At 43.3% G+C, this 21,463-nt stretch overlaps 2 protein-coding genes across 5 annotated transcripts in view; both read left to right on the top strand.

Moving 5' to 3' along the window:
* The window catches only part of galnt16 (UDP-N-acetyl-alpha-D-galactosamine:polypeptide N-acetylgalactosaminyltransferase 16), a 37,532-nt gene extending 35,371 nt beyond the window's left edge, over window positions 1-2,161 (top strand). The window contains exon 15 of the mRNA XM_072689465.1: window positions 479-2,161. Coding sequence (XP_072545566.1) covers window positions 479-622 — 144 coding nt within the window. The 3' untranslated portion in view covers window positions 623-2,161. The remainder of the gene's footprint in view (window positions 1-478) is intronic.
* Window positions 2,162-9,050: 6,889 nt separating this feature from the next.
* Window positions 9,051-21,463, top strand: part of numb (NUMB endocytic adaptor protein) — a 41,441-nt gene continuing 29,028 nt past the window's right edge. For all 4 annotated transcript variants that reach the window (XM_072689464.1, XM_072689462.1, XM_072689463.1 and 1 more), the window contains exon 1: window positions 9,051-9,222. The gene's annotated coding sequence lies outside the window, so the exon portion shown is untranslated. The remainder of the gene's footprint in view (window positions 9,223-21,463) is intronic.

The raw sequence follows: 21,463 nt of genomic DNA, 5'->3' as shown, positions 1-21,463 counted from the left end.
ACAAAGGCTACCGTCAGTAACACACTACGCCGCCAAGGACTCAGATCTTGCAGTGCCAGACGTGTTCCCCTGCTTAAGCCAGTACATATCTGGACGCGTCTGAAGTTTGCTAGAGAGCATTTGGATGCATTTGGTACAAACACAACTCGTTGTGTTTGGAGGAGAGTGAATGCTGAGTTGCATCCAAAGAACACCATACCAACTGTGAAGCATGGGGGTGGCAACATCATGCTTTGGGGTCGTATCTCCCTTTTTTCCCACTGGCTGCATGCACCCAGTAATGTATGTTAACAGGAAACCCATTTATAGACTTCTGAAGTTCATATAAAAGCAGTGACAAGGTTTTGATATGATGGTGATGATGTGCAGGATAAGAGCTAGTAACCTCTTGTATGTATCACTGTCATCAGGTTGCATCTGGTCTTAATTATGTGAGTAATTTGTTCTTTTTCTGTCTTCTGTTCCTTCTGGCCAACAGAAATGGAGGCCCAGAGGTCCAGCTCTGCAACACATGATCAGTGGTTTGTGTCTGGACAGCCAGCCCCCAGCGGGTCCGCCGGTTATTGCACAATGCCGCCCCCAGATGGCCAGCCAGTCCTGGGAGCCTCAGCTGGTCACCTGAGTTTGTGGAGGCGGGTCGTAAGGAGGTAACGAGGAGGGTGAGAAGAAGAAGAAGAAGAAGAAGAAGAAGAAGGAAAAGGAAAAGGAGGAGAAGAAGGAGGAGTTTGGAAGGGTCGCAGAAGCTTGCGGTGCTTTAAGGCCCAGAGGAACAATGTCTGCACACTGTTTTAGTTGAAGGTGCTGCTTTCAGACCAGTAGACCGTGGCCATGTCCAAAAAACACTCTTCAGCACCTGTAATCCTGCTTCTGTGCTCATACCACTGATATTAAGTAGCCAGATAGGAAAACGCTATGAGCCACACCTCAAAACCTTCACCTCTAAAGCTGCGGTTCCTAAAATGGACTTTTCTCTGTCCAGGCTACTCTCATTCAGTCACATATTTGAACACGGTCAGCGTTTACATTAAGAGAAGAATCATAATGCCATTGTCCGCAGCTGGCAGGAGAATCTTGTGACGTCTTTGAGCTTTCTATTTTGTAGTGTTGGTTAATGGACACAAAGGGAGAGAGACTAGTTATGTATATTTATGCCTTTTACTACCTTTCAGAATGGTCACAGAGTGCCCACCTGTAAACACTCATTATCCACAATTGTTGTGGCCCCACAGTGTAGACCTAAGCAGCTGTTTTCATAAAGCTCTTAATAGAGTCAGTGTGCGTCTTTAAACACCATTATTAAATGTCTAACCATTCTGATCACTGATGGCTCTGATGAAGGGACAATTTACAATATGCTGAGACTAAAATGTACATACTAGAGAAGGCCACCCTCCAATCAAACTGTCTTTGCTTCTCAAAACACCAGACAGACTTCATTTGAGATCCATGATTCGGCAGTTCTTAAGGTGAGCTACTCTCCTTAAAATAAAGGTGCTGCACTGAGGGATGCCATAAAAGAACCATAGAGGAACCTTTCATTTGGCAAATAACCTTAACATTCTTTAAACTTTTCAAAGGTTCTTCATATACATTTCTTTGAAAAGATGGTTCTCTATAAAAACGAAAGTGGTACTTCCATGGCATTTCTTAGAGAACCCTTTATAGCACCTTTAACTTTAAGAGTGTTTAGTAGATTTGAAGCAATTCATTTTTTATTATTATTGTTATGACTTTGCTCTCCAGGCTCTGATCTGGGCTCGGTGTAAATACCATTCTCGTGTTGAAAAGTTTGGAAACTTGATCTTAAAACTGCTTCTAGTAGCAAAGAGCAATGAGGAAAGCCCACCTAGCCGAAGCTTCATCCAAGGCTGTGGGCTGGAGAACCCAGCAGAGCAGGACTGAATGAACGAATGAACTGATTTGCGAGTGTGGGCGAACTGATTCGTTCTGTTTAGCGTTAGATCAAGAGTGAGCACTTTTAAGGATTTCTCATTTTGCATGGTACTGTGAAACACCACGAAAAAGCATATGTGACATATCAAGTCCAAAGACTGTTTTTCTTGTTTGTTTGTTTATCATTTTAAGACTTGTAAATACTTGAACCAAAACCATGATCAAAAAGAGCTGTCATTTGAAAAATAAAGTATCTATAGTCCCAAAACGTCTTCCTGCATGGTATCAATGTTCCACAAACATGTGGAGTCACGTTTTAAAACATTGATGTTGAATTTATTTGTGCATTACTCACTCCTCTCCTGGAGATCTACCCGATCTACCTTCCTGAAGAACCTCAACCCACATCTAACACACCTCACTCAACCAGGCAGCAGCTTCTGAGTGGATATACGAGGAATCAGGCGGGTGGGTTAGAGAGCGTGAAGGAAAGTAGCTCTCCAGGTGCTAGAAAAGGTTCTTATACTGATGCCATGGAAGAACCATTTTTGTAATACATATGTGTGAGTGTGAAGAACCTTTCCATCAAGATACGTTTCCTTAAACCTTAAAGTGCTTCTTTTATGGCATCACTCAGAGACCCTTTTAGTAGTGTTTGTTAAATCAAGAGTATAGACTTGCAGATATACAGTGATGCATCTGCACTGTTACCCTAGTATAAAAAACTGCACCTGATTGTATTTAAAACATGTTGTAAATATACCAGGAAATTTATGAACTTATTTTTATATATGTTAAAAATACATGAATACTATGCTTGCCAGGAAACTTGATCACACTTACAAATAGTAATTTGTTTTAATAAATACATTAATATGAAGTAATACTTTTACCTAAGAATTAGTTTAAGTGCATTTAATAAACCTCTGAAATACTTGTGTTTAAAGTGTATTAAAAAACAGCTGCTCACTTTAGATGTCACACAATTATACATATAAATATAAAAATGATATATAAAGTAAAATATTGTAATCCCAAAAGCTGTTTTTGGCCAAATAAGTGAAGTCTGTTGTACTTAACACTGGATGTATCTCTTATATTACTCGAGTTACTTTGAGTTAGGTGAACATTTGTGCTCATTTTACAGATCTTTGAGCTTATTTGCTCTGGATTGCCCCAAACAAATTTGTTCAACTTGACAGATGAGGCTTATTAAATATAATATAGATATTTTTGTACTGTAATTAACTGTTAATTGACTGTGGGTAATCTCAGTAAATAACAGCACTTTTATAAAGTACTGAAAGTAAGGACATGCCAAAAATATCACTGTAGTTAGGAATTTAGAAATGTAATGAAATGAATGAAATGACATGTCTTAAGACTGTTGTAGAGCTTGTACTATTGGACAAAGCCTGTCCAGCAAGTAAATATTTTTAGTGACAGAATTCAGGCCTTTGTTTAAGTGTCTGCAGGTTTATCATTTAAACCCATTTTAAAGTAAGAACAATATCTGAACATGTGACTGAAAGGTGTTTCTTGTTGCCCAGGTGTGCCCTGTTAGACTGACTGTTTAAACAGTTGATGGCTCTGAATGTCTGGTGGTCGTTTGAATCCGGGGGTTCTGCTGTGAACACTGCGTTTGCTCCTAAAATGATGAGACCGACAGAGAGCGCAGAGCCCTGCATGAGAGAAAAGTTAGTCCATGTTGAAGCTGAGATACAACAGAAAACTGACCAGAACCGTTACTCAAGGACTGGGCAGAGCCAGTGCAGCTGCTTTCCCTAAAGCTTTCCCTAAAGCAGCTGATACACCACCTTCCTTCCTCACACATCCTTAAGACGAACACCGCGCAAAAAATGAATGATAAGTCATATTTATTGAACCTTTGGTTCACGAGCTGCTCCGCCGCTCCGTGCGTAATTTCCCCGTTCCTCATAACCAGACTTTGTTTCTCCACTTTTGCAGTTTTTCATTTTTAAATATAAATATTATCCATTATAATGTTTCATAAATCGACTCAGTTGAACTCCTCACCGTTAAACTGAGGCATCTGTGCATTTTAGGGAAGCTTAGGTAAAACAGGACTCTCCACATTAGGGGCGCTGCGTGTTGGTGATGAAGCGTGTGTGGGTACATTTATCAACACGTCACAGCACAGAAAGAAGAGACGACCCCTATCGTAGAGTGTACTGTAGTGCCGCGTGCGTAAAAAAAGCCCCAGACGCGTAAAAACGCACCGAGTGCGTAAAAAGGCGCGCCGCGCGTAAACGCCCCAGAAAGCGCCCAGACTGACATTACAACAGCTGTAGAGGAAACCCATCGCGTGACTACATCTCAGCTGTAAATTAATTACAATATATGAATCTGATCTGGACTCTGGACAGTCACCCTGGCCAGTTAAAGGTAATGAACGCGGCACACATGAGAACAGTCCACTAACACTGCTGTTAGTTTTCTTTAAACTGACCTTAGTCTACATTTTAAAGCGCACTCATCTGAAAGACACTCTCCTGTAGATCACACAAGGTTCCCTGCCTTGCTGACACATGCGGTTTTTGCGTGTACTGAATGAATCTGCATGATTCTGCTTATGAACACATGTAGAGAGTCAAGCTCTGCTGAGAATGGACCATAGAACCCAGAATGACCTCTGTATTATAAAAACATCAGTGAAAACTCCAAGATCCAGAGAATCCATCTTCAAGGCTCAAACAGTGTGGTGGTGCTGGTTGATGTGCCAGCTTTAGGATGTGCTGGTTGGTGTTCCAGCTTTAGGATGTGCTGGTTGGTGTTCCAGCTTTAGGATGTGCTGGTTGGTGTTCCAGCTTTAGGATGTGCTGGTTGGTGTTCCAGCTTTAGGATGTGCTGGTTGGTGTTCCAGCTTTAGGATGTGCTGGTTGGTGTTCCAGCTTTAGGATGTGCTGGTTGGTGTGCCAGCTTTAGGATGTGCTGGTTGGTGTTCCAGCTTTAGGATGTGCTGGTTGGTGTTCCAGCTTTAGCATGTGCTGGTTGATGTGCCAGCTTTAGGATGTGCTGGTTGGTGTTCCAGCTTTAGGATGTGCTGGTTGTGTGCCAGCTTTAGGATGTGCTGGATGGTGTTCCAGCTTTAGGATGTGCTGGTTGATGTGCCAGCTTTAGGATGTGCTGGTTGATGTGCCAGCTTTAGAATGTGCTGGTTGGTGTTCCAGCTTTAGGATGTGCTGGTTGGGGTGCCAGCTTTAGGATGTGCTGGATGGTGTTCCAGCTTTAGGATGTACTGGTTGGTGTTCCAGCTTTAGGATGTGCTGGTTGGTGTTCCAGCTTTAGGATGTGCTGGTTGGTGTTCCAGCTTTAGGATGTGCTGGTTGGTGTGCCAGCTTTAGGATGTGCTGGTTGGTGTTCCAGCTTTAGCATGTGCTGGTTGGTGTGCCAGCTTTAGGATGTACTGGTTGGTGTTCCAGCTTTAGGATGTGCTGGTTGGTGTTCCAGCTTTAGGATGTGCTGGTTGGTGTTCCAGCTTTAGGATGTGCTGGTTGGTGTTCCAGCTTTAGCATGTGCTGGTTGGTGTGCCAGCTTTAGGATGTGCTGGTTGGTGTTCCAGCTTTAGCATGTGCTGGTTGATGTGCCAGCTTTAGGATGTGCTGGTTGGTGTTCCAGCTTTAGGATGTGCTGGTTGGTGTGCCAGCTTTAGGATGTGCTGGTTGGTGTTCCAGCTTTAGGATGTGCTGGTTGGTGTGCCAGCTTTAGGATGTGCTGGTTGGTGTTCCAGCTTTAGGATGTGCTGGTTGGTGTGCCAGCTTTAGGATGTGCTGGTTGGTGTTCCAGCTTTAGCATGTGCTGGTTGATGTGCCAGCTTTAGGATGTGCTGGTTGGTGTTCCAGCTTTAGCATGTGCTGGTTGGTGTGCCAGCTTTAGCATGTGCTGGTTGGTGTTCCAGCTTTAGGATGTGCTGGTTGGTGTTCCAGCTTTAGAATGTGCTGGTTGGTGTGCCAGCTTTAGGATGTGCTGGTTGGTGTGCCAGCTTTAGGATGTGCTGGTTAGTGTTCCAGCTTTAGAATGTGCTGGTTGGTGTTCCAGCTTTAGGATGTGCTGGTTGGTGTTCCAGCTTTAGCATGTGCTGGTTGGTGTTCCAGCTTTAGGATGTGCTGGTTGGTGTTCCAGCTTTAGGATGTGCTGGTTGGTGTTCCAGCTTTAGGATGTGCTGGTTGGTGTTCCAGCTTTAGGATGTGCTGGTTGGTGTTCCAGCTTTAGGATGTGCTGGTTGGTGTGCCAGCTTTAGGATGTGCTGGTTGGTGTTCCAGCTTTAGGATGTGCTGGTTGGTGTTCCAGCTTTAGGATGTGCTGGTTGATGTGCCAGCTTTAGGATGTGCTGGTTGATGTGCCAGCTTTAGGATGTGCTGGTTAGTGTGCCAGCTTTAGGATGTGCTGGTTGGTGTTCCAGCTTTAGGATGTGCTGGTTGGTGTGCCAGCTTTAGGATGTGCTGGTTGATGTGCCAGCTTTAGGATGTGCTGGTTAGTGTGCCAGCTTTAGGATGTGCTGGTTGGTGTTCCAGCTTTAGGATGTGCTGGTTGGGGTGCCAGCTTTAGGATGTGCTGGTTGATGTGCCAGCTTTAGGATGTGCTGGTTGGGGTGCCAGCTTTAGGATGTCCCAAGAAGATGAATTGATGGGTGGATGGATATGTCATTTTGCCAAGGGTGCCCAAACCTTTCCATACAACTGTATAGTGTAGTCAGTCAGCACAGGCACTGACTAGTCATACTGCAGAAACTAGGAAAAAATAGGAAAGTCCCACCACTGATATTCAGCACACATTATTTTGCTCATCTATGCTGTTGGGAAATTGGAGGAATGTTGTATTTAATACCTTCAGTGCAGTTTATTGACTGCAGTTCAGAATGTGGCCACTGGGTGGAAAGCTGCCATAAAAAATGGAAGATGGATTCTGTCCAACTGCGCACCGCAACATCAGCAGATTCAGATTTCATGCTGAAACATTTTAAATAAATGAGAAACGCTTCAGCGTGGCCCCCTGAGGCTGCATTCCCCACACATGCAATTAATCGACAGGAATATTAATAAACAACCAATGCATTTCATAAAAGCATGATCCACATTTTACATCACATTACATTGTGCATCACTGTAATATTTATTAAAGCTATTAATACTGACCTGTTTATCAACGCATGACACCTCTCATGCTTTCCATGTCATGTTTTGACAGTACTTTCAGCAGACATCCGCCTCCACTCAAGAACCTGTCCTTCAGCTCTGACAATTTGTCAAAGCAGGCTATTGATGCTTTGGTATTTAAAGGTCGACTCAGAGGTCATAGTGACCTATGGATCAAATGTGTCAGTGAAAGTCCAGCTGTCTGTGCGTCTGTGTGCTTCACGTAACACTGAATAAAAAACATTCAATTATTTCTTGTTCCGGTACATTCATATCTCTCCTCACACAAGTGTTTTAAGGTGGGGAACAAAGAAAAGGCATTCAGTGATCTCCCAGCGATCGTGACACTCAGACGACACAGGATCTGGTGTGAGCCACTGACAGAAACAGGCCAGTGGGAAGGACTAGAGATAAATAGATCCAGAGGACAACAGCCTAGACAGCTCTGATGAGTCCACTTGCCCCTCTACAGTCACTGCCCTTTGGCGTGCCACGCATGCCGCTGTGCTCTGCTCTGCTCAGAGCGGATCCAGTTTCCTGGATCAAGAGTAAGCTCACCAATGACATTACAATGTAGTCCAGGACAAGGCTAGACCAAGGCCATGAAACTCAGCCTAAGACACTTTGAGCTGGTTTCCTAGCCCAGGACTAAGACTAAGCCGCCACTCACCAATCACTTTTTCAAAAACATGTGTACACCTACTCTTTCATGCAGTTATCTAATCTGATAATTGTGCGGCAACAGGGTAATGCATAAAATCATGCAGGTATGGGCCAGCAGCTTCAGGTAATGTTCACATCAAAAAATTTGATCTCAGTGATTTTAGTGGCATGATGGTTTAAGTATTTCTATAAATGTTGATTTCCTGAGAATTTCAGCACATCAGTCTCTACAGTTTACTCAAAATGGTGCAATAAAAGAAAAGCATCTACTGAGTGTCAGTTCTGCAGACTGAGATGTCTACGACTGGCTAGACTTATTCAAGCTGACAAAAGGCTACTCTGTAAAATAGTGGTGAGCAGAAAAGCATCTCAGACCGCACCACACAATAAACACTGAAGCAGAAAAGCTACAACAGCAGAAGGCCACGTTGAGTTGCACTTCTGTCAGCCAAGAACAGAAAGCTGAGGCTGCAGTGGGCCCAGATCCACCAAGATACCAGACAGTTAAAGACCAATTCTGGTGAACCTCAAATCTCTGCTGCGGCACACAGATGGTAGGGTCAGAATTTGCCCGTAACAGCATGCAACCGGGGGCAGGTGGAGGTGGTGTAATGGCGTGGGGGGTGTTTTCTTGGCACACTTTGGGCCTGTCTATTTGATTGTTCTTGTTGCTGACCATGTGATTCCTTTTATAGGCATAGATTAGCTACCCTTCCTCTAATGACAACGTCCAGCATAATAATTCACCTCATCACAAAGCAAAGGTCATCTTCAACTTCCATAAACATGAGAATGAGTTCAGCGTGTCTTAATCCGATCTGGATCCAATCGAACACCTTTGGCATTATTTCAGCATCTTGCGGGAAATCATGCCAATAAGGATAGAAGCTGTTGAGAGAGCAACAGAGGCCCATTAGCATTAACATAGTGGCCCTAATAAGGTTAAAGATGTTTAATCCACGTCCACTATGTTTAATCATCCATGTGATTTTTCAGCATTGAATTTCCAGGGTCTAAATAGCTAATAGCACAGTGGTCTAAACCCCCCCCCCCCCCCCACCCAATAAACACACACAGTACTGATTGTACTACCAGTCCGACTCATAGTTGAAAGCAACAGCATATTTAAATATACAAAACAGCATTATTAAATATACAATTCAGCTTCTTATCTGGAATAAAAGACGGCAATGCTACTCAGTGCTGATCGTCCCATATTTTGTGCATTATCCACTCCAGGGTCGTGTGTTGTGGCCGAATGACGCCGCCCTGTATGTAAATGGGGGCGGTCCGTTGCTAAGGAAGGGCGAGGTTTGGTTGAGCCGGGCTGCAGGACCAGCGGACGGAGGGAGAGGGGCAGGTGAAGCCGCGGCTGTCGGAGCGCTGGATTTCGGGCACGTTACATTTCATGTTTCACCTCGTCTCGTACATTTGGAGCTCAAGTGACATTGACCCCTTCTGACCGTGCTTTCGGATACGCCGGAGCTCGTTTGTCGTTTCTGTTGAGCAGGTAAGTAAAGCGGAGTCTGCAGATCTGCTCCAACTCGCCTCTTTCAGCAGAGCGGTGATGTGATTAGCGAGCTAGCGAGCGGCGCAGCTAGCAAGCTAATTTCCAGGGCTCCTGCTCCGCGGCTAGCTGGACTTTTTGGACGACCCCGGTGACTTTTGGCTGCTAGTTAGTTATAGTGGCTGTGAACCGAATAGGGGTTTCACAAAATACATTGCTGTAGCTGGCTAAGCTTACTTTTATTTAGCTAACACATATTTGGTGTAAGAAGCTAGCAGGGCTGTTGCAGTTTGTCTCGCCCGAGTTTACAGACCTCGGTTTAGAGAACCGTGATAGCTAGCATAGCTAGCAGGTCTTAGCGCTAGTTAGATACAGCTGCTGGTGACAGCTCACCTACTGAGGCTGTTAATGTGTGATCTCAGACCCGACGCAGTACAGGCTGGTGTTTTGGCTAACTTACGCAGTGCTAGCTAGATGGTCAGATATGTTAAACTGTAGCTACCATCTTGCTAACACACATATATACACACACACACACACACACACACATATAGCTACATAGACAGAGCTCGGCAAGGGCAAGAACTGTTCCAGCAGGTAGTGCTAGATAGGTTAGCTAACTTAACGTAGCTATCTAGCTAAACCTGGCGGGTCTAGCTTCAGAATATAGTCTGTCTCGACGTTTTGTTGGTTTTAACTTGACCAAAAGCTCTTATAAACCAGCCCGGCGTTTAGGGTACTAGGCACAGTCTTGTCGTACCAGCTAGACGAATTACCCCACCTACCGAAATGCACAGCTTTGCTCAGTTAACTACCTTTACGTGAACACACCGCTGTTGCTACTAGCTGCTGTTGATCTTACGACATGCATTTGAACCATTGCAAAGTCTGTCAGTTGGACAAGCGATAGTTTCCTAACCAGCCTTTCCGGGTACAGATGTTTTACACAACCAGCCAGCTAGCTAACTTGCTTATTTTGGCCTGGAGTAGTTCTAGGGCTCCTTGTGAGAAATCAGAATAATTGGAACCAGTGCATCTGAATCTACATCGCTGCAATCCAGTGAAATGCGGCTGCTGATCGTGGACTTAGCTCTGCATAAGTCTGGGTCTTCCTCAAGGCTTTCTGAGAACAGTATGACTACGATTTGACATCAAACTCGTCAATAACAGCTGTTAAAAGTGCCTATATCTTTGGTTTAGCTTTTTAAAATCCTGTCAGTTTTCTTCTCAGTAGCCTCGAAGCTTAACCCTATCATGGCTAATGCCCTGTCATTGATCAGCTCAGAAACTCTGGCTTTGTCCTCTTTATCTCGTTAAAGTCTGCCTCCAGAGTATAGTATAATATGCAGGTCCACATTAGTCAGTAAAATGGATCCACATGTGGAATTAGAGCTTTCTGTGTGCTGCCATGTTTCCGGCACTGTAGTTAACAAAAACAAAACCAAGCTCTACGCTACCTTTATTGTTGGATGCTCTCTGATAGTTTCTGATTCGAGCCTGTGCAAATATTGCAATTCAGGTGCAAATAATCTGCAATTATTATTGATTTGTTTTCTCAGTAAAAGGCCACGAAGTGTAAAATGTTGCTTGTTAGTTTGCGAGTTCTCTATATGTCAGAACGAATGCAATAACAGCATGGAGAAATCATTTAGTAGAATATAGAAGCAGGTTACATAGCAGAAATAAATGCTGTCTCCTGCATATGCCTTAAAGTGTTAATGTGAGGGTCTGTGCCTTTTTTTTTTTTTTTTTGCACCTTGTTTACCTTGTTATACCTGGTAACATATTTGTAATGACCCTTGTTCTTTTTTTACGAGTCAACATTTTTGAATGGCATCTTTCAGCAAACCTTGCTGAAATGTCCAATCCTTAGAAGTCATTGGGTTTCTCGAGTCTAATATGGGTAAGGTTACAATAGATACACGTGTAGTGTTCTGTGCTCTTTATCAGCCCCTATTACCTAATGTGGTGTGTTTCTGAGGCCTGAATATAAAGAGGCTCTTATCTGGTAACTCTGTCAAGATTGTCCAGCAAAGCTGAAATGATACTAAACAGTTAATGGTTATCACTGCAGGAATCTGCACTATGCCCAAGTTGATTTATATTGGCTGTTTTTTTTTTTTTTTTTAAAGCTGCGTTTTATTATACTATTAGAAACAAGCTCCGTCTCATTGGATTAGGTATGATAGTGTTAGTTCTTCGAGAAAAAAAGGCCTGTAACCAGATGGCAGCTCCAATTCCACCGCAGATGAGAAAATAGCAAGGAGCACCGTGCATCTCTGATACCTCTGGAGGATTTAGGCTGTTAATTCTTAGTATCAAAGCCGCAGGGTGTGCGGAGCAGCAGTTTAGGGAATGGTGACAAGTAGGAAAGCTGTGACGGGTGCTGTGAGGCATACTGAGACTGTTCTGCTGCCCACTGAGCCGGCTTCAGGGACTCTGCTCTGGCAAACCTCCAGCACGCTGATTGATCGCTGACGTCACGTTCACACACTCTGCTGCACAATGACAGTGCATTCATGGACTTTTAGCCTTTGATTTATTGGATACTATGAATCGGGTTAAGGTTTTTTCAGTGTTCTCTTCCACACATCTTCCACTCTTTTTGTTTCTGCCAGTTTACAGCAGAAACGAAAAATAAGCATGTCACATTTATTGTGTTTCAGAAAAGCAAATATGTGCATTTGAGCATTGGCCTAGAATTCCCACAGTTGGTACAACCAGGGGTGCCGTATGGGGGAAGGGCCTGTGACTAACAGGGGCCCTAAACATGTATTAATGTATTGGCAGAGAGATGTGGGGCCAAGTGTAATATCTTTTCATGGGGCCCAAAATCCCTGGCAGCTCCCCAGGGTACAACCATAGTAACTCAGTCTGGTCTGTAGCTTTAAAGGATTCCAGCATGTTTGCCAGAATTAGCTGTATAGCAGTTCCAAACAGTGTTTTTATTAAGTCACAGGTATCTGTTGGGCTTATGTTAAACAAAGACCTTTGTGTGATTAGGAGTTAATGCGTTCGCTCTGCAATCAGTGGAACTTGGGCGATTTCTGTTTTCTTTACCGTTAAGGCAAACAATGACTGTACTTGGCTTGAGGAGAACCCTTGACCAGAGCTTGAGTGTTCAGACTTGCCTGCTTAAACATAGTCTCAGAGACAAACCCTCACAGCCACACCGCAGCACATGCTCCAACATTCATGAAGAGCTTAGGTTGCGTCAGGAAGGATGAGCCATACATCTCGGTGTGAAGGAATGAGTGCTGGAACACCAAGTCCTGTAAAGCTACTTGGACATGAATGAACTGGCAGGTAGCCGGAGTGATTAAGGCTGTGCACCTACCATGGAACCGATACTAAGGTAGGCCAGTTTGATTACAACATTCAGCACAAACATCAGTGACATCCAGGCTCCCTTTACGTCTGGTCATTTCGTGTAGCATGTCTTTGGATCTGATTTGACCACAGTGCGTTTCCACTTCCTCTTTACAGTCAGGTGTGTCTCAGGTTAGCCACATGGAGAAGTCCGGCTAGGCTGTGTTTAAGCAGAGGCAGTCAGATTAAGGTCAAGTTCAAAAATACCTATGCTTGTGTTGTGCCTTTAAACTGGATTAAACACGTTACCTTTGGCCAGTCGGCTCTCAACTATCCCAAAGCAAACCTAATTCTCAACATCTTTCTGTTCTGTTCTCCCAGTGAATAAATACCAAGTCACCCTGATCAGAAGAGGGTCCTCTTGGTAGGGTCGGAGATGTGCTCCTTCTTCTAAGAGGCGTTTTCACACCTGAAAGTCCAGACCAAGGACTTGCATGATACACCTTTGTCCCAATGTCGTCACCTATGTGGGCTGAATCTTTCTGTATTTGATTAGTTAGTAGGAGCGTGTTTGCTTGACGTTGGTGTGTTCATTTGTTACTCTTTTCTTACTGATATGATTGTATTTATACCAGCGGCACCAACTTCAGGCACAGTACTTGAAACTAGTTCAAATTCACCAAATGAACATGCTTGTAGTGCAGCAATTATATCGTAGCCGACAGATAGCGAGGAAAAGACTGCCAGCAATCATTTCACCTCCTTCTCTCGACTACCACGACTCATGTTTGGTTATTGGTCAAAAAGTCTGAACCATCCGAAAAAGCGTCTTCATGCTGCAAACCAACCAGTTGATCCGGACAAAGACAACTTTTTTTGACCTGACCATCAAATTTTGGTTCGCACTGTGTTTTGCGGCACCCTGCACACCTACTATTTTGTTTCCTACCAAACTGAAAAGTTCAAAAGTCCAGACCAAACAAGATGTGAACAGTAAAAAGGCTGCAACTCAGTAAAACCTCAGACGTTCTGTTTTTTAATAGGAAACATCTGCCCACTACCTTAGTTTTAAACAAGTCTTGAAGTTCTTATTCATTTGAGAACCACGCCATCAATAACATCTGCAATTTCTCTAACGTGTGATGTTATTTGTGCACATGCAACACTGTGAACTGCTGTAGAATGTGAAATAGTGCGTAGTGACAGATGGCAGGCACTTTCAGAACTGCGATTTTGTATTGCATATACAGGACCCTATCTTCTTCAGTCAAGTGCACAGACGACGGCTGATGAATGTTTAAAATAGAAGTGAATGCGGCAGCCGCAGCCGGAGCTTGTACTGAACATGGGTCAGTGTGAGTGTGAGTAAACATGAAACTTTGCCCAAACCCACCCGTGCTTGTAGTCTGTTCCTGTGATTGTGAAACCATGTGCGTTCCCTCTTTCAGGTGAACGTTGGACACCTATGTTGCATGCCAGCGGGAGGAGTTTGAGTTGTTGTAACTTTAACTTTGGACCGGGATGCGTCTCAAAACACAGCTTGACGTGGTTTGATTGGAATTCGAATGTGTCTTGGGTGCATTTGCACCATTTAAGTGGATGTAGACGAGGCTGTAAGCAGAAACCTGTTTGTGAACTTGTGTTCTAACTGAGATAATTGCTGTACTGCGTATAATTGTGTCCTGTTTCTAGCGCGTTAGTTCTTGAATATGAAATATGCAACCATGTGATAATAGAGCAATACGTTTAATTAGGATGGGTGTTCATTTCCTAGAATTTCATGCACCATGAGAAGTTTGTCATTAGGTGTCTTTATTGTGAATGAAGCAAGCTTTCACTTTTTTTTTCCCCCACTACCTAAAAAAAATGGGCAGGGTTTGTTTATTGAGACTGTGACAAAGGCATGCGTAGTTCAGTCGTCAGTTCTGACTGAATGGTAGGCACTACAGACAAGTTAACTCCTTGTGATAAAATGTAAAGGAACTGAAGAGACTTTCAGGATATTCACAGGTCATTGTTTTTACACTTAAGGTTATTAGTAGTAAATAATAATACAGTTGATCACATATGAGTGCAAATGCAGTATAATGGATATTATTTATTGATTAAGTTATTGTTGTTGTTTTTTTCCCTTGGTTGCATTTTTAATTCAGATTAAGGGATGTTTTTAATAAAAAAGTGGAATACATTTCATGTCAGTATGCGGTCTGTGACAGTTAGAGTAAAGATATGATGATGATTTTTTTTTGGCCCAGAACAGAATATCTTTGTCATTGCACAAGTACAGTGAAATTGTATTTGGCAGCATGAGCTAAAAAATTACAGAAAATTGTGAAACATCAGAAGAAAAAGCAGCTCAAACACAGTTAAAGCACTAGAACCACTAGAGTATGCCAGAAGGCACTCTGCTAGAACACAGTGGCTAAAACAAAGGATCGGAGCTGCATCAGGATTAAGCTCTGTTTTATTCTTCTCAGCACTTCATTTTGTTGGTGGTTAATCTAATGTGCAAGTCCAGCTCCCAAGGTCCGAAACAATGCGAAAGCTAGCGACCTTGAGAAACACTTTCCACTCTTTTCTTCTAAATGATTTGGTCCCCCTCACAACCCCTATAGTGTAGAAAAGTGTAATAGTAATTAACAGCCAGTTGAATGGGGTGATTTACATGTGCAGCTGGAGTCACAGAGCTTTATGTGCATGATTACTGTGTACTTTAGTTTGGATCTAGTTCCCTGGTAACGGCTGCAGGTTCTGTGTGCTATTGGGATGAGAGATCCACACCCCATCGGGGAGGAGAATCATTGCTGCAGCCCTTCACATCTTTGCCTCAGCTGTTCTGGAACTCAGTCTAACACACCCTGTTCAATTTTTTTGGCTCACTGTCTGTAAACAGGGTTGTTTTGGGACACATAAAGAAGCCAAACAGAAGGCCCTTTCCTCTACCCCTTGCTGTCATGAAATCTGTTCTTTTTGCTGAGTCATGGTTTGTACAGACCTTCAACCTGGCCTGTTAACTTGAATCAGCACACAGTGTTGTGTAACGGAACGTTGGGGTACACAAACTGCTGTGGTGCTGTTTTCTGTTTGCTTCTGTGGCTTCTTGGGACAACTGCAGCGCGTCACACTTGGATGAAGTTAATATGAGAAAGACGAGCTTTCTGGTTTGTCTTCCGTGGTTTTCATGATGGGGAGAAAAATCAGAGAATGAACACCAAGTGACATTTCTGAGGGATTCTGGGAGGTGGCCACTTTTACCCCGTGTGAAACCGACTTGTGTGAATCTGTGGTGGTGCTTGGCTCTACACCTAGATCTGTCAGTAATGTCTATGCTGTTCAAACTGCAAGATGTTGTTGTGGAGTACTGAGGTTACATTGTAGCATTTCTTGTTCCTGCGTACATGTCACGATGGACAGTTGCCAAAAATGAGGCTTGAGGTTTTTAAGATGTGTGTTTCATATTTGAGAAAGAAGGGGAGCACAGTTTGATTTCTGCTATTACTTGATACAAGTGTTTTTACAGGTATTTTGCTGTGGAAGAAAACCACTGGCTCCTCACTGTGGGACAATTATAGCAATTGAACTTAATTATTTTTTTGGGGGGGGGGTTACATGCTTTTTAATGTGTAATATGGAGGACCTCCACCTCCCCACCCCCCCCCCCCCAACAAAAACCAAAACTCAACCTTTGCCTCACACATACCCACAGTTATGATCATAAACATGCTGTTTAAGTTTTCGTTATCTTCGCAAATGTCCTTGAAGACTTGACCATGATGGGGTAAACGACAGTGTGAGAACACCCCACGCTCCCCTTACTGTGTCCTCCCTCAGACATGAGTAGTGTAAGTGATGTGTGAAGAATGCAAGTGTGTGTTTTTCTTGAGAAGGAGGCGGTAGCGTGGCAGGGAGTGCATTTCCTCTGGATTGCGTCAGAAACCTGCCAGGGCTGCCTCCAGTCATTCAGGCATTTATCACAGCTACAGCCCGTGAGGTGAGTATGCGTGTGAGTCAGACAGAGTTTGTCTGGGCGCACCTCTTCAGTTGAAAGGCCACTCGGACCATAGTGAATCTGGCACAGGCCATGTGAAGTTGGCGCTCCACTGAGGTGACAGCGGGGAAACAATGCCCTTGCTGTGCTGATCCAGCCATCATTGGCCTGTGCCAAGAGCTTTAACCTAGCTTTCAGGCCTGATGGTTTTGGAGAGTCTACAGCATCTGCTGATTAGACCTACATTTAGGTCTAAACCCTCCGGCCTAGGTTTCAGCCCCCAGCCTCCATTCTCAGAAGCTGCCATTTGGGCTTGTATAAGTGAAAGTTCCACTCGTCCAGTTGAAGGCCCCCTTATAATCTGAGGTCCGGGCTGGTTTGGGGTAGTGCCACCACTGGTTTCACTGTCTTGCGAAATGCACACTGACCTCTTTCAGTTAACTCCACTGAAGTTTTGAGTAAACTAGAGAAAGATGGGCAGATTAGTTGCTTTGAGTGCAAGTCAGGTGCAGGGTTGTCACCCGAGAGGCTAGTGTTAAATACTACCGGCCTTGTTGGGCCTCTTTGAGCAGTAAGACTGGTTTGATCGGGTGTGATGAAATCTCCCCTGTTGGCTTGAGTCACATGGCTTCTTGTTACCTGTTCACTCAATATCCTCTTTCACATGGGAAGTGATGCTTACAGGTCTTAACATTTACTTCTGGAGCTTCCCTTACGGACATTAATGCATGTTTTAAACAGCAACCCTTGAACGCAGGTTAAACATGGTCCCGGACTTAAAGGGCTAGAGTTCAAGCTAGCCTTTAATATGCTTCTACCTTATCTGAGATTTGAGCTTAAGATCTGTGTTCATTTCTTGTTCAGGCTCCAAGCCTATTTCCCCAGCTGGGAACATCTGTTTGAAGTTTATTTTAGAGAAATGAACTAACCCAGAGTTGTTTTAATGAGAATAGGTTTGAGTCTGATCCTGGCATGATAGCCGGTTTCAATAGATGCCTTGGACCAGAACAGAATAGTATGTAAGTCTTTAGAAGAAACAAAACATATCTTGGAGAAACGAGTCATTTTGAGCAGTTTACTTTCTAATATATATATTAGAATGTATGTAAACAGGGCTCACCAAAGCCTATTCAAGACTCACGTAAGGATGAGAATGTAATATCGTTATATTTTCATAACGGTGTTTTGAGCACAACTCTAGCCTCCAGATCTGTTTGTCCTGTTGAAGGAAATGACTGACAGCCCCTGAATAAAGCATGAGCTGAGCCTTCCCAGAAGGCTCCAGTTTCAGCAGCACTCTGACCGGACTCTCACTAGACCTGTAACTCAGCAAACAGCGAGCTTGTAAAGTACTACATTGCTGTATGCTCTTTACCTGATCTTACTAGGCATTTTTGCAACACTGTTGACATGATGCTTGTTTCCATCTTTCTTATTGTTAAGCTACGGTAATAATCTGACTCCATAAGCGTTAACTGGTTGACTTTGGGGAAGGGTGCATACCTTGACCCTTGAGGTGACAGAAGCCAATGCCTTTGCGTGTACTTTCTACACTTCAGTGTACCGCAGGGTATATCTTCTCGGAGGAGGAAGGCATGAGTCATTTGAACTTTGGTTTGCTCAGTCATTGCTTTTATATGTGTTTGCGCAATTGAAGATACGCGCACTCTTGTAATATTTGCCCGTTTGCCACCTTATTTTTAATGTGCGTAGTAAGGGTTAGACATGATGGGCTAAAATGCTAATTTGAGGTGTCCCTTTTGTAATGTCGCTCAATGACTGTAAAAAAAAACAAAAACATGTCTGCCATGTTGTCATATTTGAAAAATAGAGAGCAGAGGTGAAGCCAGACATGCCTTCTCATTTGGTAGACCCACCCCCTTCTCTCAGACCATCTTCATTGAGCTGACAGTGCTGAAGCTAAGCAGATTTTTCCTGTGGATACCCAGTTTGGCCGGTAAGTGTAAAGTTTCAACAGTAAAAGTGCAGCTCATGTAAGTTCCACTACAACTCAGTTACTCAATGTGATTAACAGAAAAGGGGTTAAGCAGGTCCAACAGATGGTCTGTTCCAGCCAAGCCTGTCAATTATTTAATATTAAAGTGTAACCCACCTTCTTACGATCTAGCAGAAGGACCGCTTAAACACTGATTTCTGGAGGACAAAACAAACTTGCCAGTGGGACAACTAGCAGTTGGACACTGGGGATGGAAAGATGATTTATAGGGGAGAATTGAGATGGAAAATGGGCTGTTTTGTCATACATATGAAACATGGGGATGAGCGGAGCTACACGTCATACTGCAACCATCCAGCAAAGGTGCTAGGTGCTGCACTGTCCATGTTTTCTACAGTCCTTGCATTGACTAATTTGGTTGGACATACAGACCTAGATTGTTGTGTGACTTTCCAAAGAAGTGAGGTGCCATGTGTTAGAAATAGAAAGTGATTCTTCGCAGAATATATATATATATTGGCCTAATGCATTATGGGGCTTAATATTGTGTTTTTCCTGACGTACCGAACACATATCGAACCCTGATGTCCAAACTGTGGTGTGCTGCTACACCCTTGCTACTGACAGATTATTGATGCTCGCCAATAAGTTAGCAATTCAAACTTCCTTCTTTTTTTTCTAGTGTTCTGAATCAAGTACTGTAATGGGACGTATGGGGAATTATAAGGTGAAATGGTTGGCTCTTATTGTCCAGCTGGGTTGCCATAGGACCTGTCCAGATGCGGTCCATCACTCGAGTAGCAAAACCCAAGTCCACACTTGTGTGAAAATAGTATAAAACAAGAGCCCATTGTTATCTTGGTGCTTCAGCGTCTTTCTGCTGCCTGGAAAAAGTAATACCAATTGGAGCACATCTCTTAGGGGCTTTTATTTAATTGTGGATGATGTGCTTTTTCTGTTCAGCAGTTACTGTTTTGCATTATATGCCGAGTACACTAAAGGAAAAAGGAGCATCTCTGTCTGTTGCTGGTTGGGAAAGCGTAACTGTAGTGAGTGGCTTCATAATGCAGGGCTTGCAGCTCTCATCTGAAACATATCTGTTCTGATGGAAGATAAGTCAGTCAGCTTGTCCTTGGACGAGGGTACTTAGTCAGCGCAGACACACGTTTTATATCTCTGTGTCTGGCAGTCTGTGTCACTATGCATCTCTCTCTCTCTCCCTCCATCTTTCTCTTTGAATAATTCGTACGCCTGTCTACCTTTTTGTTCGTTGTGAGGGGTAGCTCGGTCTCACCTGAAACGAAGTGTAGAGGTTACATGTGCGACACATTAGCCTCTCTCTCCACACCTTGAGTGATCTTGCTATTGGCCCTGTTAATAAGTCACATATTATTACCAGTGTTAAGAACACTGGGGGGGGGGGCAACAGTGGTTTGTCTATAAAATACCTTAAGCCTCTTTCACATTGTGTACCTTTCTCGCTGCCTGACTTTAAAAAGGTTTGAATGGAAATCCTGTAGCTCGCACTCTATCAAACCTCTTAACCTCTTGAACCTTAGGGTTATTATGCAGTTCTTAATCGTATTGTAGAAATTATTGTGAATTATTGGGTAGCCGTTTGGTTTAGCATACCTTGTGGAGTCCCACCAGGTTGTCTATTAGGGCCTATAAAACTGATGTTATAAAAGTGAAGAAATACAGGGTCTAAAGCAAAGGTGGGCAACAGGGGCCAGAGTCCAGCACAGTTTGCTGATTTCCCTGCTCTAACAGGCCTACTAAACCTGACAAATTAACAGGTGGGTGGATTTCAGGTGACTTTGAGCAGGAAAAGCGCAAAACTGTGCAGAAATCCAGCCATCCAGGACCAGAGTTTCCCACCACTGGTCTACGTGGTTAATTTCCTTAGTTCTATAACCATCTGTAATCAATATTGACAAACTAATATTATTGTTGTTATGTCCTAAGTCTCACTGTGGCCATGATGTTCCCATGCCTGCTTCTTTTTCCTGCCTTGTTAAATCACAAATCAATAGGCATCCACACAAAATACAGCAAAGAGCATACGCTGTAAAAATGCAGGCTGACAGCCGTTGACGTTAGCTCGCCATTCACTCAGAGTTGCAGCTTTACTTTCAGCAGTTAGAATGCCATAATTCGAGCGACGTGCTCTGTATGAATTTTTTTACTGTATTAACACACAGTGCTGTACACTAAAGCCCTTACACTCCATAATAACGTCTCCATAATTGCAAGCATGATCATTCTTTAAGTAGCCATTTAATTAGCAGAGAGTTCTTCCAGTTTCAAATGAAGAATGTTTTGCAGTCTGTGAGGTAGGTTTTTATTGTTTTGGCTCTGTACTCCAGTCTAATTGATTTGGAGTGAAACGATGACTAAGGCTAATGTGCAGAACGCCAGCTTTTACTTGATTGTATTTAAATCTATATTATTAAATTCCATAATTCCCATGTTTTGGGCATGGTTATGTTTTTAGGTGAAGCAACATCCTTTTTTGAGGCATTTGTTTGAATCTGTGATGTTCTGATCCTTCAGAATTTGTCCCGTCGCAGCCCCTGGGAGTCACATCACCAATAAAGAGAACTGAGATTAGCAGCCATAAATGCCCACGCCACCATGTTTCACAGATTATCATTTGTTGTCACATATGTTTATTCCATTGCTCTGCAACGTTTATGCAACAGGCTTTTATGTTCTGTTTAGTAAACAGTGTTCTAGCCTTTTTTCTTAGTGGGGCTTACCAGAGGTCTTGCGGTGAACTCTACTGAGGCTGAGGCCTAATTTTTATTTATTTATTTATTTATTTTTTAATTATTTATTTTTTTGGTGAGCCTAACGGTGCCATGCTTTACAGCTGTTCATGTTGATTTGCTCCTAACGTTCAGTGGTATGGACTTCAGGTACCACTTGTTAAATCACCTCTAGGCACAAACTAATGATGCAACAACACACAGCTGGCCCAGAAAACAATT

Source organism: Salminus brasiliensis, chromosome 10, assembly GCF_030463535.1.
Source record: "Salminus brasiliensis chromosome 10, fSalBra1.hap2, whole genome shotgun sequence".
Lineage (NCBI taxonomy): Eukaryota > Metazoa > Chordata > Actinopteri > Characiformes > Bryconidae > Salminus > Salminus brasiliensis.
Note: the sequence above shows the minus strand (reverse complement) of the source record. Positions and strands in the feature narration are given on the sequence as shown.